Below are 19,579 nucleotides of genomic sequence, written 5' to 3'. Positions count from 1 at the left end.
CGCGTTAACGCAAATTCGTTTTTATGCCACTAATTTATTTAATGCATTAATGCAACTTGTGATTGTTATGTTTTAAAGCTAGAGTGAAGATAATGGCATCATGTGAAACTAGAAAACCTAAGGGATCCATTGCATTTGCATAAAGCAAGCATATATCCCCACTCCCATGTTGATAAGAGTGTTAAATACTTAACTGACGAATCTCCCTTTTAAGGTACATGTTGAACACATAAAAAAGATGTGATTTATTTGCGATTAATCACGATTAACTATTTTAATCGATTGACAGCCCTATTTGAAATAAATTAGTTGTTTTTACAAAAACAAACAATAATCATCTCTATGATGACAACAAATGTCACTTTTCAATCACTACCTCTCCAGTGACGTGTACCGCACAAAGAAGCAGCTGGCTAATTTCCAGGAGATGTTGGAGAACATCTTCCTGCCGCTGTTTGAAGTCACGATCAACCCGCGTAGTCATCCTGAGCTGCATCTCTTCCTGGAGCATGTGAGTATATCACTTCACCAGAAATCCAAGCGATCCTCATGATTCACACTCAAAGAGACTGAGTGTTTTTGTTGCATGTGTGTCCACAGGTGGTGGGCTTCGACAGCGTGGACGATGAGTCCAAACCAGAGCACCACATTTTCAATCTTGACAGTCCTCTGCCAGACAACTGGACAGAAGAAGACAACCCTCCCTACTCCTACTACCTCTACTACACCTACGCCAACATGACTGTGCTCAACCACCTGCGAAGGTATGCAGACAGCTGGACACATTTATAACACACAGGAATCCTTTCATCCATTCATTTAACACATAATCATTCACAAAACAAAATATGAGGTTTTAATGTTGTTTTTGTAAATTAATTTGTCTTACACAGGCGGAGAGGCTTTCACACGTTTGTGCTGCGACCTCACTGTGGGGAGGCCGGGCCGATCCACCACCTGGTGTCAGGTTTCATGTTGTCAGAGAACATCTCCCACGGACTGCTGCTCAGAAAGGTCAGGACAGTTCACAATGGATGGGTTGTTTCCAAAAGTTTAGTTTTAACATATTGAAACAACATTGTTCTCACAAATGCTGGCTGTGTTCTAAAACTAATTCGGAAAGCTTTATAAAGGCTTTTTGTTGTTGTTGTTTGTTGACTTTTCCCTTTTCACAGACCTGATGGTGTCAGAGAACTTAATTTATGTCCGTGTCATTTTTTTTGGTAACGTTTCACCCTTTGCTAAGCCCCTCCCCCCTTGGTTACTGTTGCTAGGCCTGTCAAACTTTCGCACCTGGCATTTCAATATGGCATCAACGTGCTAAAATTATTAGCGTCTTACCTTGGAGCAAACAAAGGAGTTTTTTTTTTTAACTTTGATGGATTCAGCTGTGAGTGAGGTCTTCCACACTGTTTAATCCATATCTGAAATCGCTCCTCTTGCGTTTTTGGCTTCGGAAAAGCAAAGAAATACGACACTCTGCTGTCGGACATGCGGGTTCCATACACACCGCTGAAAGCTTGACAGGCCCCCTCACGTAATTACTAATGTAGGATTGGCCAGTGGCCGTTCTAGGGAGGGGCTTAGCGAAGGGTCGGTTGGATTGGATTGGACCTGCACTGTGTTTACAGATGCATAAAGAGAGATAGAAACTATTGGGTAACATGTACAGTAGGTTCAAGATTCAGTTAGTCTCTCCTTCTCTTTCTCTATTTGATATCCATCAGGCCCCGGTGCTGCAGTATCTGTACTACCTGGCTCAAATTGGCATCGCCATGTCACCACTGAGTAACAACAGCCTGTTCCTCAGTTACCATCGCAACCCGCTGCCAGAGTACCTGTCCAGAGGCCTCATAGTCTCTCTGTCCACTGATGATCCTCTTCAGTTCCACTTCACTAAGGTCAGTATGAAGGGCGTTAGCCTGAATCTACACATGACCTACATTTATAAAAAAAACAAAAAAAAAAACTGATCAGAAGTGATGAGGCTGAGATGTCATTGTTCTCTCTGTGTGTTTGTCTGGTTCAGGAGCCTCTGATGGAGGAGTACAGCATCGCTACTCAGGTGTGGAAACTAAGTTCCTGTGACATGTGTGAGCTGGCAAGAAACAGTGTCCTCATGAGTGGGTTTTCACACAAGGTAAACTAGTTTATACCTCTTCTCATTTTGTGTATTGAATCAGGTGACATACACTCAAAAACATCATCCTTTTATGTTTATTATAATGTTCAGTTTTTGGTGACATTGTCAGAAATGTATAAATTCAATTATCAGTTAAAGGTGGCGTTGTACTGGACACCATTATATTGAGAGGTGTTTCTAATTGTTGGTCCTCCCGATTTACATACATGAGGCTGTACATGTAGCGCCGCAACCCCATATAGAGGGCAGATGAGGTGGTTTGGCCCTGGAACACTTTACAAAGGGATGTTGAAGAACCAGGTCGATAAGCAGGAGTAGTGCAAAAAAAAGTGGTATTTATTATTAAGTTTACTGAAAGAAAGGACAAAAATGAAACCCAGAAAAAAAGAGCACCAAGCAAATGAAAACTAGCTCCCGAAAACAGCTGAGCAGAGGGAATTGTGTTTCCTTCTGTGTTTTACTCATATCTGAGCTTCCCTCTCATGTAGCTTCTCTTAATTCCAGGCCAAAAGCTACTGGTTGGGCCCCAGTTATTCAAAGGAGGGTCCTGTGAGCAACGACATCCGTCGCACCAACGTCCCTGACATCCGCGTGGGGTACCGCAGCGAGACGCTCTCTGAGGAGCTTCAGCTCATCACCCACGCCGTGCGCACTGTGGAGCTGGACACCATCAATGAGGAGGACTCTCTGTCCATGGCCCCTATCCCGGGACAACGCTGAATCCACAATCACCAGGACCTGTCCTGTAAATCCCCAACCCCGTGGTCCACCCAGCATGACACTGAAGAGACGTGGTGTGAGGGTAACTCTGTTGCATCCTACATACAGTATAAACGCCACCAACCATCACTATAGAAGTATGCCGCACACACAGCTACAGGGATACAGTGCTGCCAGAGCACTTCAGCTTCTGCACTCTTCAGTTTCTTGTGTTGGAGTCATTTTTAGGTTGCAGGAAAGGATTTTAATTTTACAACTTCTGTTTCTTCTGGTCTCTGTGGCATGTTGAGTCTCAGTCAGCATAATGAAGGTTAGCAGAGATGACCACCACTAGTGTTTCTTGTGAATGAAAAGCAGAGAAACACTCGCCAGAGACGATTTAGGGCAATGTTGTCTTTATTTCTCACCTGTGATTTATTCCGTTAGTCAGCGATATGCTTTAATTCACCAGAAACATTACATAGCATGTAGTATCTCTGTAGTATCTGTGTACTACAGAAACACACACAACCAGCACATTGAAACTTTCTGCACAGAAAAGCTGCTCTGAAACGTTGCTTATCGTCCACTATACAGTCGTGCTGCTTAACTGGACCTAGTTCATCTATCATCTTCATTATACAAACATATAATGAAGGATCACAGATGTAGTTTTATTGAAATAATACAGGTGAAGGGTGGAGGTACCCACACAACACACTTTGACAGGTTTCATGTTTTAAGCTACTAAAGCGCTGCTTACAGCTTGGAGATAGAGAGAAGAGAGCTTAGCTTCTGTCTGCTTGTTGTTGTGGTTTCAGATCATTTACCGGTACTTGCCAAATTGCACACAAGGAATCGTTCTTCCGTGATTCAAATGAGCTCAGAAAGTAACATAGAAAGAGAGAGAAACTCCACAGCCCTCGAGTGAGGAGAGAAGCAGACTTCCTGGCGGTCGACTGCAAACATTCCACGAAGCAAACACTCGTCTTTAGCTGCAAAGGAAATCCAGTAAATGTAAAATTGTCTAGGTTTGATGGTGTATTTCTGTGGTAGATATAATGGGCATTGTAGATTTGAGCCACAGCACAAATAAGTGTGGATGGATTCAGCATCGTCCAAGAAGATCACCCTTACCGTTACCGCACTGTGGCCATGAAGATATGGACCCTCTGTCCCTCCTTTGGTCCCTGATTTTACTCATTCCTTCCCTTACGGACAAACCAGAAAGTCGTGGAGTTTTTCCCCCTCTGCATGCAGTGCACTGTACATATGTACCAAACCAAGACGTCACAGTGCCTTTTCATTTGTAGCTTTGGGCTAAAAATGCCCAGTTTTTGCCTTCATCTCCTGGTTTGCATATTTTTTCCTCAGTCATGTACAGTAGGCCTCTATGCTGTTGTAATATCCTCACCGATGGAACTGAAACCACCTGGCTGCATGCTCGGTGTAAAATAGCTTTGTACCCCAGCCTTCCTTTGATGAGGAAAATGGATTTATTTCTAGTTCTCTGCTCATAAGTGCTTTTCCTTTTGCATGCCTGCATGAGTAATGGATGGCAGGAGAGAATGAGATGTTTACAGCGAGCTGTAATGTGAAGCATCTTGACTAATTCAGGGCTGCCGACCAGCTTTTGAATCAGAAATCTGTTTGCAGTAAACAGATTTAAATTTGTTCACCATGTAGAAACGAGCAAACCATGCTGGGACATGGTTAAGACTGTTGCATGGTTCCTGTAGCATTTTGTTTTTTTTTAAACTTGGCTCAAATCTACGGAGGCCCTGAAAGGTAAGAGAGAGAAAAAACAAAACGTGTTCCATTTTCCAAGTCTGATCTAAAGAGTTTTTTCACCAGTGTTTATGACTTAAATACAGGTGAAAAAAAAGTTTTGCCAGGATAATCTTTCTAAGTTCCTATTTCTCATCTTTGAAACGGTAAAAAAAAAGAAAGAAAGTTTTGCCAGGTGAAAAAAAGTGTTGGTCATTTTTCAAAGTTACTTTTTTTTCATTTCCGGCTAATTTTTCTAATGATCACAGATGAAAACGTAGAAAATATTATCCTGTGAAAATTGTTTTTTTTCCTAGGGCTGTCAATGGATTAAAATATTTTAATATTAAATATTTGAATCGATTGACAGCCCTAGTAAAAAAACAAAAAACAAAACGATTAATTGCATGATTGTCCAGAGTAAATCGCAAATTAATCACACATTTTTTATCTGTTCAAAATGTACCTTAAAGGGAAATTTGTCAAATATTTAATACTCTTATCAACATGGGAGTGGGCAAATGTGCTGCTTTATGCAAATGTATGTATATATGTTTTATTACAAATCAATTACCAACACAAAACAATGACAAATATTGTCCAGAAACCCTCACAGGTACTGCATTTAACATAAAATATATGCTCAAGTCATAACATGGTAAACTGAAGCCCAACAGGCAACAACAGCTGTCAGTGTGCTTTAAAACCGAGTCCGCTACAACCTCCGAAAGATTGATTGCATTAATGCGTTAAAGAAATTTGTTTTCTTAAAACAATTAGTGTTAACGTGTTATTATCGCGTTAACTTTGACAGCCCTTATTTTTACTTGTTTCACAGATGAAAAAAAAGGAACTTAGAAATATTACCCTGGCGATTCACCTGTTCTTAATTCATAAACACAGGAGAGAAAACAATTAAGATCAGACTTAAAAAAAATGGATCACCAGAATTTTATTTCCGCTTGCCTTTCAGGGCTTCCGTTCAAATCTGATCAACGCTGGAATCACATTTTATAAAGTACATCATCATGTTATCACACCACTCTACCTGCCACCGGACACGGTCCAACTTCCCATCAAACTGTGAGCATTCTTCTTAAACAGATGCTACCGTCGGGTAATATTTGAATCAGAAAACATCGGCCTTTATTTGAATAACCAACTGTAATGTATCATCATATATACACGTTTTGCTTTATAGATGATTAGGATGAAAGATGAAAACCTGTCTATAAATACAGTAGCTTCTAAGTGTTCATCGGAGGCACTGGAGTTGTGCGCTGAACACGGGGAGATGTGCGTGTTTGTTGGATTTCATGTATAAAGTGTATTTTTTAAAAAGGGGATATATAGAGATAAGAAATTTTATATTCACAATATATTGATGTCAAGATTTAACACCTAGTTTTCTTGCTGTTGATCATTATGAAATTAGCATTATGTCATGAAAATATAATTTTTCAATATGGTTTTATTGTTGTCAGCCTTTTTAATTTCTTAATCAGACATGATGATCTGTCCAGCCTATTTAATATTACAGTAGCTGTTCTTCCTCACACGTTTTTTTTTATTCCTGATCATTCTCAGTTCATTTTTACAGCACACCTATTGTACCCCTGATAAATAGGTACATGATAGATAGCCAGTTAGACACTAGCCCTTAAAAACTAACCCTTATGTCACATCAGTAGAGTCGGCTTTTTCTGTTTGTTTGGTTGCAAAGACTCATTTAAGCCATCGAACTACACTGACTTGTTCAATGGCATCAGTTCAGAGACTGAAGCACAAAGTATAATTATGTCCAAGTAGTGCAGCTTCATTCTGTTATTGGCCTTTCCCAGTTTTAATGTTTAACAACCGTCATTTTTTATGTTCATTTTGGTGTTTGATAACAGTATACCTTGCTGTGGTGCGTTACCTAGGGTTGACCCGAATGCTTCGAAGCTTCGACCATTGCCATGGTAATCGACCTCCAAATCAGTATTTGAATGCTTCATTCTTTTATATATATGTAAGTATGTAATAATAAAGTTTAAATCCCAAAATAGCACATGAAATAAGGAATAATCCAACAATATTATTCATATTCAACATTTATTAGTAGTTATTGTCAGATGGATATCGCTGTTTATATGTAGAGGTGCGTGTGTGTACAGTAGTGCGGCGGCGGCGGCACTAAAACGGGGGAGTTGGAGACAGACAGAAGAACATGTCAGCCTGCCGTGCGGCGAAGCTTCGAATACCTTTGAATATTTCTCATCGAAGCTTCGAAGCCCAAAAAATGGTATTCAGGACAGTCCTCCACTAACCTGAACCTTTTCCATCCACTCAGCTTCACAGCCTGTTTACTGTATTTATGTACCTTTCATGGTTTCATGTTGTCTGCACTCACAACATAGTGCAGCCTACCTCACAAATACTAATCTCTGATACATGTTGCTGCTCTGTGTTTGTCCTCAGCAACAGCACACCACAACTAACGATTATTTTCACTATTGATTAATCCACTGATCTTTTTCTGGATTCAACACTTACTCGTTTCGTCTATAAAATATCAGAAAATATGGGAAAATGGCCATCATAATTCCCCGTAGCGCACAAGGTATGCATGTGTTCAGATTGTTTGTTTTAGTCCATAACCCCAAACATATATTTGCTTTACTATAGAGACCGTTTGAGAAGCTTGAACCAGTAAATTGGTAATTTTCACTCAATCAATCATCACAATTGTTGCTGTTTATTCGTTTAACGATCAACTGATGGATTAATCCCAGTAAATAATGGTGCATGAGAAGTGATTAAGAAGAGATAGAACAGCTGAGACCATTCAAAGATACACACAAAACACAAAAACGTACCAGTTATTCAAATGTATGCTTTACTGTATTCACAGATTTATAGTTCACATTGCTTTATTTCTATGTACTAACTTCACCGTGCATTAATTACGACATACTAAGTACTCTGATGCTCACACTATATATATATATATTTCTCATAAAGTATATTTGTTTTTACACAATCTAGTCACTTTTTGAATTTTTTATTTCTACCTGATTTCATGTCCATTGATCTGTAGCCATATTATTGCCTGGAATGGATTGCCAGTGTTTAACAGATGCTTCTAATAAGGTTCATGTGTAATGTCTGAACAATGAAATAAAGCATGTTTATTCACTAAAACTTTGTCTTGGATAACTTTTATTTACAGTTTACTTTATGACTTTTGTGTTACATAATTTAGACCCAACACTTTGTTAAATGTCTTTCTATACGCCGTTAGCATAGTATTGCTGGATACATTTTCTAAATACACTTGATCTAATAATGTGTCAACTGATTTGATTACATTTTTGAATGATACTTGACAAATATACATTTTAAAATGACATTTATATTATTTGATAAAAGGTTTTGGAGGATAATATGTAATTGTCAAACAAGCTGTAAACCTGATCTCACTTATTATCGCTCAATATTCTCTGAAAGCTTACAGTATATTTGGTGCCTTGTTTTGGTCCGTGATGATTTCTTATTCTCCTTCGACGTTCTCTTGTTGGTCTCTTTTTTTTTTAAATGGCGACCTGCAGTGTTGAAACACAAAAACAGTCAGAGGGGTTTCTGTGTTTACATCAGTGGGTGCGAATGAAGCTGTGACTGTGTGAGTCACTTACGGCCATGGCGGACTTGACCGCTTGTAACTGGAAGAAGACTCGCCCCCCTTCCTCCAGACACACGGTCTTCAGTTCCTCTCTGGTCATCCCCAGCAGCATAGCGCCGCTCAGCCCGCCCAGACAGCGTACAGTGCTGCAAGAGATAAGTCATATTGATCTGTCCTTAATCACCTATAACAGCACTGTATTACTTGACCAAACTGTAATGTGCGTCGGTTGAGTGCAGAATGCAAAAATAGTATTTAGTATTGCACCACAAAAGTTGTGTAATCAAATGTAAAACTATAAGCAGAAGAGGTCAATATATCCTGACCTTTTGTCCCTAATAAGGCTCCAAAAACACCGGATCCTACGTTTCCCATAATGCAACGCAATAGTGTCTTTCATTTCTTTCTAACCCCACACCTCCAGTTTGTAATACAGGCTTTCTGTTCAGGTCCATACCAAGTAAGGGATAATGTACAGCTAGCGTGTCATTGTTGTGAAATAAACCCCACATCACCCTGTGCTGGTTTATTTCACAACAACATGGACGTTAACCCTGATGACATCATCAGGGTTTCTCAAACTTTGGAAAGTTCCTTCCAGAGCGACATAAAACATTATACAACTCTTTCCAGTTGTGGGTTGTACTCCTCATGACAAACTCAGAGAAAACACCAGAAACAAATTTGCTGCAACACTTAGAGTTATTGAATATGTTATGCAGATTTACAAACTAATAAATGTATGTGCTTTTTAAAATTCGCCACTAAATATTACATTTGTTACAATCTTGTGTCGGCCTCTGAATGCCTTTGTTTATCCACGCCGAGAAACAGAAAACATGTTGTTAACCAGCTGATCAGATGATTTTAATCTCTAAATTCAGTCATAGACTCCCATCGGCCTTTAATGATGCATGCACGCACATCTATAACTATCTATAGTGTTCACATTCATACACAGTGAGAAACAATGCCTCATACTGTAGATTGGAGTAGGTTCTATCAAGTTAAATGAGTTTATGAAGCTTTATTGTCTAATTTAATGATTGTATGTACTCACATTTTACTAAAGCTCTTGTCTTCCAGCCAGGCTTTCACTTCTGCAGGCTTGGACTTCTTTGTGAGGACAGGAGCACCTCCATTCTGCTGAGACAATGTGATGATAAAGCATTTTGATATTACTGAAATGTAAGGATGAGTATATTACATGTATAATATATATATATATATATAATACTGTATACACACACACACACACACACACTAGGTCTGTCAAAGTTATTGCGATAACGCGTTAATGCAAATTCATTTTAACGCCACTAATTTCTTTAACGCATTAACGCCACTTGCGATTTTTAGCTTGTACCGGGTTCAGTTTTAAACCTCAGGAATCCATCGGTACCAACCATGTCATACTAGCTTGTCGCAAAGGAGGTTAAATAACGCTCCAAACTTACACTAAATGTTGGAGAATAAAAACTGGTATGTCCAATTTCAAAGGGGTCCTTTGACCTCTGACCTCAAGATATACAGTATGAATGAAAATGGGTTCTATGAGTACCTACGAGTCTCCCTTTACAGACGTGCCCACTTTACAATCATCACAAGTCATAGTCAAGTCAGCACACTGACAGCTGTTGTTGCCTGTTGGGCTTCAGTTTGCCATGTTATGATTTGACCATATTTCTTTATGCTAAATGCAGTACCTGTGAGGGTTTCTGGACAATATTTGTCATTGTTTTGTGTTGGTAATTGATTTTACAATAATAAATACATACATTTGCATAAAGCAAGCATGTTTGAAAACTGCCATGTTGATAAGAGCATTACATAATTGACAAATCTCCCTTTAAGGTACATTTTGAACAGATTAAAAATGTGTGATTAATTATAATTAACTATGGACAATCATGCAATTAATCGTGATTAAATATTTTATTAACAGCCCTAATATATACACAATGTTAATGGTATGGAATAAAAGCTTCTTAATGTATTGAATGAGTCACATTTTACATTTTGTAATTATTCTGATCAGATTTGCATATTCGTTCAAAAATCCCTGAGAAGTGACACATAACTACTGTACACAAGCATATTGTGGATGAAGTAAGTACTCAATTTACTGAAGTACAGTTTTAAACAATAATTGCATTCCCTCCGCTTACAGCAGTGGTTGAGATAAAGTGTAATCTGAGATTGACATCCTGTTTACTGACAGTGAAGTTGCTGCTTTCCTTCCCTGTTCATTTCAACGATCCCCCTGTGACTTTCTCCTTTGTTGAGGCTTCCTTTATTCAGAGTTTAATGTGACGTGTGTTGTGTTAGTGGTGCCCACCTCGACAGGTTGCTGGTCATCAGCCTCCAGGACATTATTGGGTACAAAGCCCTCGTCCCCTCTGCTGTTCCTCACTTTCCACCAAAGCTTCGACACGTCCAGCAGCTGTGGGCGGAGAAAGCAAAGACTAGCCAGGGTCTTGAAGAATTATGGGCATTTTCTTTTCTCCTTTGTTTCAGCTCTTTTGTAACCTCAAATAGAGCAGAAAGAGTAGCTGGTTTGTGTCACTAATACTCACCTCAACTATTTCTCCTTTTGTGACGCTGAGCTCTCGGTGGTTTCTTGAGATGAAGTCACACGTAACCTGCATGTGACGTGGTTTTGACTCACCTGGGCTGAAATAAGGACATCAAATAAGTAAAACTTTGAACATTCACATGATGTTGAATTACACTTTATGTGCTTGTGTGTACCGTGTTTTTCGTGGGGTTTTAGCTGGTGGTGTCCACTTGGCTGCAGCCTACACAGAAAAAAGTCTTGTTATGTTTTTCTTCTTCCTCACCTCTTCTCTCCAGACTACCTGTCTCTCTGCGCTGGTGTCACACTGAATGTTTGATGCAAGGCTTTACCTGGCTGGGTGCAGGTTGTTGACGCTCTTCCTGTCTCCTCATAGGTTCACTGGGTGCAGGTTGTTGACGCTCTTCCTGTCTCCTCATAGGTTCACTGGGTGCAGGTTGTTGACGCTCTTCCTGTCTCCTCATAGGTTCACTGGGTTCAGGTGCTGCCGTCACCTCAGGAGGCTGCCAGCCATCAAAGAACTGCAGATCGTATGTTGGGATGTCCTCGTCCTCATCTGGCCATTTAGTACTGGTTAATGATAATTAATTCATAACTGATTATCATCCTGACACACAGCAGTCTGACATATTTTACTAAACCAAACTGAAATGTGAGTGTAAAAGCAGTCCACTGGTTGAGGAAGTACTCAAATCCTTCCAAAGTAAAAGTACCAAAAGTCCAACACTGTCCAGCAGTGTCTCACCTGGGGATGTTCCAGGCGTCTCCCAGAGACTGCCACAGCAGGTCCTCTTCTGCGTTGGCTTCTTCACTCAGGAGACGGATACACTGAGGCGTCAGCAGCGGCGCCACGATGATCTTTGGCAGATCCTCAGGACAGTGAGATGCCACCTGGTGAGGAAAAGCATAACTCAGTCTGTTGTGCAGTAGTCCTGTTCATTAGACTAGTTGCAGGGTCACAGAGGGGGTCTGCACACTGGGTTACAGCTCTCACAATGACCTGACGGCAAATAAACTGGATAAAATGATCCAACACATATTCATGAACAGCTAATTTTACAAACATAGACATCTTGGAAAATGAATTAAATATAAAGAAAAAATTCATGATGTTTTTTTAAGTAGCCTGTGTAAATTAAGTGACAGTAATTCAACAAGAAGGGTGTACATAAAACACGTTAAAGGCTGAGCTATTCACACGTAACAGAACTGCATTCTTTCAAAGTCACAACTCCTAATACTATATGAAGATTTAATATTCAGTATAGAACAGGGTTTTAAAGGGACTGTATGTAAGGTTTTACACGTTTTTAATCATTTTTTTACTGCCAATGTTTGAACAGGTTGTAACCTAACCTAACAAATGTGACCTTCCGCGACTTTCTGGGTTTCCTCTATCAGCCTGTAGACTGCTTTTAATGTGAAGTATCCGGGCTGTTTTTTTCCAGGAAACTCCAACAGATGTGACGTCATGCGCGCTCGCGAGTGCCTTTATTTTCAGGTTCGCTTACAGGGCTAAGTGTGCAATGATAGCTAATGTTCAGATATAAATAGAGTCTGTTAACGCCAACAAACGACCAGCCCCCACCACGACTCAAACACCAACACAAACTCCACGGAAGCACAAAAAAACAAAGTTATATCTCGTGAAGCCCGTCTTGCGAAACAGGAATGTGACCGACGTCGGGGGAAAACTAGGATCAACATCGGCCCAGGCCTTCAATTCATGGAGGGACCTTCGTTTGGTAAGCTAACATTGCTGACAAGCATGTAAAATATAGAGTGATATTGTGATTTTAGCTGGCTAATGTTGCTAGGGTTAATCAACACGATGCCTGTCAGTGACGTTAAGTCTTGTGTGTGTCGGTAGTGCGAGTGCGAGTAACATGACGCTGACTGTAGTTGACTCAACGGCCACAGGTGTCACTGTTAACAAGCAATTTCTGATTCTTATAGCCCCTTTAAGTGCATTTTGAACTTTTTTAACAGTGATTATAATTCTAAAAATCATACATTATGTGTTACTATTAAAGATTATTCAAATGTAAGAAATGTCACTTACAAATGCTAATGTGGAGAATAAGGAGTGAACAAATTCGGGAGCGTCTGGATTATTAATCTGTCCATCGAGCTCCCCCTGTCAACAGAAACATTTCACTGTTACACGTCCTGTACATTACAGAGCGAACAGGAATAACACAGACAGTGATGAAAGTCTGTAAATGAGATGAAGGACACATACCACCAGGTTGAAACCACATTTGATGTTATGGAGGCACACTTCAAATTCCGCTACAGGGGGCATACCGTCCATGGCTAAAGAATCAAAATAAATACATGACGAAGACTCACAACTGATGATGTTTTGTATAAAATCATATTTTTATACAGAATATTCCGGTATAAACTCTCATTTAGATACAGTCTACATGTATATCCGCCTTCATTCCCTGCATTAAATTACCTTTTCCTTTCTTCTTTTTCTTCTTTTTCTTTGCGTTTTTAGCCACGACTGCAGCTACTTTTCCCATGAAGATTTCTATGTCACTTAAAATATGATTCAAGATATCCTGTACGGACAGAAAGAAAGAAGAAGTAAGTCAATTCCACAATCTTCTTCTCTTACTACATGTTACTAAACATGTTTGGAAATGTTTTAAAAACTAAATATGTCACAGGTTATTATCAAATATACACTCAACAATGTTGGTAAGACTGTTTGTTAGGCAATACACTCTTCTGTGAACTGTAAAGTTGTATTATATGACAGATTGTTTATTACAAACTGTTAAAAGCACAATAAAAACAGTGTTAGAAATATATATATATATATATACACTCACTACATTCCTGTCCAGCTCTGTGTATCGGCGTGGGGGAGACAGAGGTTCTTCTTCGGTGGTGGACGGCTGCGGTGAAGGAACCTCCTCTCTTGGAGATGGGGCCTCCTCCTCCTCCTCCTCCTCCTCCTCTTCCTCCTCCTTCTCCTCCTCCTCCTGAGGTACAACCAGTTCAGGCTCAGGGACGTCATCCTCCTCTATATGCACAAAGCAGACAGAAGGTTTGTATTGATATTGATTTTATCATTAATAATCAAAGCAGCAGTTGTATAACTCACCGTAGTCAGGAGCCATCCACCGGGGCTCTGGGTCAACTGCAGGCTTCTGCTCTTCAGGTTCAGATGATTGTGCAGCAATATGAAGGTTTTCCATTCCCTGATGTCTTGCTATTAGTCCTGCATTGCTGCTTCAAAAAGTGTGAGAGGAGTTTTGAGGAATAAAATCTATAATGTTTAATGTATTTGTTCTCACTGACTTAAAGTTCTCACCTGATGCCTGAATCATCTCTCCTGCGTGACAATGCTGCTGAGAGATCCTTTTGAACATAGTCAGCCTGTGAACAACAATAAAACATCTAATCACTCATTTATTTCACTTCACAGTGACAATAGCAGCCGAGGGTGTTTCCTCACCCTGACATCCTCACACTGAAACATGAAGACAGTAGTGGTGTGTTTTCCTCCGGGCCGGACTGACACTGTGAGCAGGGAGTTAAACGCTCCAGCGTCCAGAACAGCCTTCAGCTCCAGGACGTCACCGAACGCCATGGACTCCAGCTCCTCCTGAGAAAACACAACAGGTTTTTATACACACAAACCACGTCATAGACGTCTGCAAATACATTCAAATTTAAGGAAAAAACAACATAAAGTATCTTCAAGTTCAAGTTTATTATTATCTGTGCGGGAACCACAGAAAATTATACAATTAACTTCTTGTACCAAGGCACTCTCAATTTAGAAACATGAAAATTAAAATATACAATACAGTATAAGATTACAAATATAATATATAGTATGTTAGTAAAATGTTTGGGCCACCATGAACCTCTAAAACAGCTTCAATGCTCCTTGGCTCCAGAGCCTAAAGGTCTATTAGCCTACTATCAACACCATTCTACCAAAAGATATTCCCTCATTTAATATAAATAGCAATAATAAAACTTTGTTTACATAGTGCATTTTCATACACAACGGGGCTAAACAATGTGCTTCACAAAAAAAATTAAAAATACATATAAAAACAGACATATAAAATGGGGATTTTTAAACAAATAAAATCGAAATAAATAGTAAACAAATCACAATTATTACTGTGGGCATAGCCACACATGTTCATCCCACCTCTTCACATACTGACGCTTTGTCAGACCCCTCTGCGTCACTTTTCAGTCGCATTAAACACATGCTTAATGCTGTAAATTATACAAAACCGCTTGCTTAGGATTAGGCAACAAAACCACTTAGTTAGGTTTAGGAAAAAACAACATGGTTTGTACAGTGAAAATGTGACTTGACGTGAACACGGGACATGAACGATCAGCTGATTGTAACGAACAGCGGACTCCTGGATGAAAGCCCGGTGTTGTTGGACCCATCCCTTTGGAAAAGGGGAAACAAACAGTGGTCGTCCTTGTTAAAGTCAGACATTTCTATAATAACATCACGTGAAATCCTCCTTTGCTCCCGGACAAGAGTCACAAGTCACTACAGAGCGTTGGCACTTGAATGTAAACATATGCTGTTTTGGAAAATTTGCTGAAATTACTGATTTTTTGGGGAGGACAGTCTCAAATATAGAGTTGTGTATCGTCTGCGTAGAAGTGGAAACCTATTGGCAGCATGTTCAGACAGAAAAGAACGGGCCCAGGACTGAACCCTGGGGTACGCCATAAGAAATCCCCAAGGGAACCAAAGTAGTCTTGACCTGTTAGGTAAGACTTACACCAGACTAGAACTGTGTCAGAGAGCCCAATCCTGATTTCTAACCTTTCTAAAAGGAGATTGTATAAAACACAGTGCTTTCATGATTGTGGTGTTCAATGGAGTTGCGATCTGGTGACTGTGAAGGCTCCAAAATATGATTCATGTCTATTTTCATGCTCATCTAATCACTCTGTGTCCCTTTATGCACTGGGTGGGGTCATTGTTATCCTGGAGGAGACTACTCCCATCAGATGTGTTGTTTGTAGGCCTCACATGCCGCTTACCTTAGTTTCAATGTCTGTGAGCAGCAGGTTGGCACCGCGCACCTCCAGCCGCATGTTCTGACCCCACACATGACCCATCCCGTCCACCACCTTCAGCCGCTCCACACAGTCCGCCACGCTCCTCAACTCCTTCTCATCCAGGTCACACGTGAACAAGTGCTGCAGCAGAGAGGCGTTAAAACACAACATTAAACAAGGCACGATTCAGAGAGGGTCACATTTGTATGGATAATGTTACGTGTGATACCTCCACTCTGTACTGAAGTTTGTCCATCATCTTGTTTACTGATACTGCGTAGTCCCTCCTTTGCACTGTTAATCATCAACCAGAGCTCTGTGTCATTCATGAAATTGAACTGAGCAGGTGTAACCACTGAGAACAGCAGTGTTAACTTACTGTAAATTGATTTAGCGCTGGGCCTCGACATACTTGACACCTGTGATGACACCTGTGATGACACCTCATCCGTAGCGGAGAAGCCACTGTCACAACAAATACAAGCAAATTACAACATTGATCATCTGCTGATGAATAAAGAAACAATCAATTGATCAATCAACCACATTAAATTGTGAAATCCATACTTGGACTCGATTGATCCTGCGTAGCTGCTGGTGTCGTTGCCAAGGAGACTGTTACTCCTGAACATCGTCAGCACTGACCGAACACACCTGCCACAGCATACATGATATGAATTATACACACCATAAATGTGTAACGTCAGTGGTGTGAGCTGCGTCAGCAGCCTGCATTTGAAATAAATCTATAAATCATTTCTTTTGGGAAGTTTGTTGTGCCATCAGTGTTTATTCAAAGCTGACCGAAGCTTAAAAATCTCATGATTTGTTAAGTTTTAATTGAGAAAAACAAAACTTTTACAATAGTCAGAGGCAAGCTGAGCCTTTGCTCAAACAACGCCTTGATTATTATAAGCAATAAATGGGTCTGATAATCATCAACTAGTTATAGTCACCTAGCAACACATCACTGTGATCCACCAAACAACAACATCTTTATGGTGCCAAGGGTTTGCATATTTTAAAGACAGGTTTCAGAATCAGAAACAGAAATATTTTATTGATCCTCGGAGGAAAATTGGCACGTTACAGTTGCTCTTATATATATAAAAGCAAAAAGAAATAGAAGAAAATAGAACTAAAGGCGTATGTGACATATAAATTATGTACAAAATGCTACAATATATAACACAATATATGTAAAGAAATATAAATAAATAAGAATAAGAAATTAGAAAATATGAGAAATATATACAAATATGTGCATCAAACACTTTATATAACCACAGTATAAATAAGTAAATACAAAATGCTGAGAAGTGTGTTTGTGTTTGCTGTAACACAAATGTAGATGAAAATAGTCCAAAGGTAAATGATTTGTTTGAATACAATAAAACAAACGCAACATATTTCAAACACACAAACTGTATGAATGGTTTACAGTATATCAGAAAAGTCTTTATCTGTTCTAATGTGATCTGTTCTCGAGGTTTTTTCACTATAATGAATAAAAGGAAGATCACGGTGATGTGGATTTAGTTTGAATTGTCGAGCCTTAACCACAGATCCCTTACACACACTGTATAACAAAGACACATCCAGTTTATTGTTGTAAATCACGCTCAGAAGCTCTTACCGTCGATGTCTGGTAGATGAATGCTGTTGAGTTATTTACCCCTTAGTACAAATACAACTCATATTTGAATCCTGTACTTCAGTCGACGACGTACAGCCAAGACTTCCTCATAAAGGAGAAGGACAAAGTCCGCTGTCAGTAGCAGAACGATGAGAGAGACACTGAGTCGACTCAGTTAAGGGTGTGAGGTCTTAATGTGGCATCCCGTCTGAGCAAAGGTTACCAGATATGGAGGAGAATCACCCTGGAAAAGCTTAAAGGTCTCCAGGTCTATAAATAAACTGGTGTGCCCTATCAGCATTTTGACATTTCTTTCCATCTTCTAATGTTGTATTGAGCGACAACTCCTTTTTTTTTTATTTCTTACTCATCAAAAACAATTAGTTTAGGCCTAAAAATGTGTGACTCCTATCATTGATAACTGCCTACAACACGTCAGGTACACGTTGCAGTGGATTAAAAACAAATCTACAGAGAAAGAGGAGATAAAGATGTGTTCATTGCATTGCAGTACTCATATTGTTTGTATTCAGGGAGGGTCATATCTATCTAACACTATTGTACTTTAGTTATATAAATGTAAAGTCAGGTTTATCTCTATTCAACGTCCAGTTTTAAATGTGTCTTTCCTAACGCCCCCTTCTTCATATTGTGTTTATATGGGGCCAGTACTAAAGAAAGAGCAGTTAGGGAAGATAAACAGAGAAATGTCATCAGTGTTGTCAAGTTGTAGCCCTTCATATCTCTGTCAGTAGCATGTCAGTCCACTTGGCAGACTGGCTCCTCAATAAAACCACCAGCTTGTAATAATCCCACTGCCAAACATTAACCTGAACACATTCCTCAGTGATGTCATGAACACACGGTAAACAACATGACCATATTTAGCCCGAGGCTATTCATTATCCTATAAAATGATGATAAGAGTTTCCAGTCAGTCATCCAGTCAGAGAACCAGCAGAACCAGAACCAGAGGCTAAATACAAACCAAGATAAATCACAGCAATCCTGCCTGTTGAGCAATACTGGAAAGTACTGAGTACATCAAGGACTGTAGTTACAGTAATTACTATTTGGAGGTAGTAGCATTTTGTGTATTTCAATTGTATGCTACTTTATATTCCCACTCCACATTGTTTCAGAGAGAAATATTGTCCTTTTAAGTTTCTACATTTATTTGAAATCTATAGTTACTAAGATTTTAAAAAATGAACATATAAAACATGACATTATACATTAAACTGAACTACCAAACAGTATGAAAATGGTTAAAAGCTCTGCTGTGACAAGCCACAACAATATAATTATATGTATACATTAATGCCTAATAAGTACTTCTACTTTTTATATTTAAAGAAAATATTCCTGATACTTCTTTACTTTTAATTAAGTCACATTGAATGCAGGACTTGTACATGTGAGTATTATGGTATTGTTACTTTTACCTGAGTATCGAAATATGCCCTTTTCACAGCAGCCATTTTGACATGCCATAGCAGGGTAAACACAGGTGTAATTAATAACATTTATTATGGTCCCGTTCTTCATTATATGGGATTTTAGTGCTTCTTTTATTTTATATAAATACATCTAAGGAAAATTCATGATTTTTTCTCAATAACTTCCACGTAATGTGATCCAGTGACTCAAATGTACCAAAATGTATCCCAACATTTGACACACAGGACACACCTTTAGTGCTTTTTCCCCTATATATTTTATATGAAGAGGTGTGTCCTGTGTGTCAAGTGTTGTGCTACATTTTGATATTAAATTTGAGTTGCTGGGTCACATTACATGCACGTTCTGGAAGTTTTGTTTTTTTTTAATTCATGAATTTTACATAGAAATATTAATATAAATAAAATAATATCTCTCTACATGGCTCTGCTTAAGACGTCTCATTTTGGCATCTTAACGCGGGGGTGTTAGAAAGGAAGTCTGAGGCACGCCGATTAATCATATAAACTCTAATCTCTCCTACTTCAGCTTTATTCCAGAAACATATCAATTTCCAAGTTACTCAATACC

The 19,579-nt window shown here is 39.3% G+C and overlaps 2 protein-coding genes across 19 annotated transcripts in view; one reads left to right on the top strand and one right to left on the bottom strand.

Annotated features, from left to right (window-relative positions):
* Positions 1-7,792, top strand: part of ampd2a (adenosine monophosphate deaminase 2a) — a 42,933-nt gene extending 35,141 nt beyond the window's left edge. For all 8 annotated transcript variants that reach the window (XM_074634675.1, XM_074634666.1, XM_074634651.1 and 5 more), the window contains 6 exons: positions 385-511; positions 601-764; positions 894-1,014; positions 1,728-1,901; positions 2,030-2,140; positions 2,648-7,792. In XM_074634675.1, the coding sequence (XP_074490776.1) occupies positions 385-511; positions 601-764; positions 894-1,014; positions 1,728-1,901; positions 2,030-2,140; positions 2,648-2,863 (913 nt within the window). In that variant the 3' untranslated portion in view covers positions 2,864-7,792. The remainder of the gene's footprint in view (positions 1-384; positions 512-600; positions 765-893; positions 1,015-1,727; positions 1,902-2,029; positions 2,141-2,647) is intronic.
* eps8l3a (EPS8 signaling adaptor L3a) lies at positions 7,474-17,742 on the bottom strand. 11 transcript variants are annotated; one of them, XR_012593844.1, is made up of 21 exons: positions 17,549-17,742; positions 16,480-16,566; positions 16,292-16,377; positions 16,142-16,206; positions 15,895-16,053; positions 14,318-14,467; positions 14,174-14,238; positions 13,964-14,088; positions 13,689-13,882; positions 13,310-13,415; positions 13,088-13,161; positions 12,908-12,982; positions 11,591-11,736; positions 11,178-11,415; positions 11,022-11,068; positions 10,847-10,943; positions 10,609-10,713; positions 9,331-9,416; positions 8,284-8,416; positions 7,987-8,193; positions 7,474-7,878 (listed from the first exon to the last, which is right to left on the bottom strand). XR_012593844.1 is itself a non-coding variant. In XM_074634725.1 (20 exons), exons 2-20 carry the CDS (start codon positions 16,542-16,544, stop codon positions 8,182-8,184), a joined length of 2,028 nt encoding a protein of 675 aa, XP_074490826.1. In that variant the 5' UTR covers positions 16,545-16,566; positions 17,549-17,742; the 3' UTR covers positions 7,474-8,181. The 11 variants fall into 11 exon arrangements, 6 of the variants coding, with proteins under 6 accessions (XP_074490826.1, XP_074490850.1, XP_074490870.1 ...); XR_012593845.1 differs by having other exon boundaries at positions 8,000-8,193; XR_012593852.1 differs by having other exon boundaries at positions 7,474-7,861; positions 7,974-8,193; positions 9,331-9,413.
* Positions 17,743-19,579: the final 1,837 nt, after the last annotated feature.

This window comes from Sebastes fasciatus, chromosome 1 (assembly GCF_043250625.1).
Source record: "Sebastes fasciatus isolate fSebFas1 chromosome 1, fSebFas1.pri, whole genome shotgun sequence".
NCBI lineage: Eukaryota > Metazoa > Chordata > Actinopteri > Perciformes > Sebastidae > Sebastes > Sebastes fasciatus.
Note: the sequence above shows the minus strand (reverse complement) of the source record. Positions and strands in the feature narration are given on the sequence as shown.

Bases quoted from the DNA above. Each gene is read 5' to 3' on its own strand.
- eps8l3a (XM_074634719.1), bottom strand. From the start codon at position 16,544: ATGTTCAGGAGTAACAGTCTCCTTGGCAACGACACCAGCAGCTACGCA. The intron at 14,239-14,317 runs GTGAGGAAACAC...TGTTGTTCACAG, and splicing joins TTCAGTGTGAGGATGTCAGG to GCTGACTATGTTCAAAAGGA. The intron at 11,737-12,907 runs GTAAGTGACATT...TTTCCTCACCAG, and splicing joins TATTCTCCACATTAGCATTT to GTGGCATCTCACTGTCCTGA.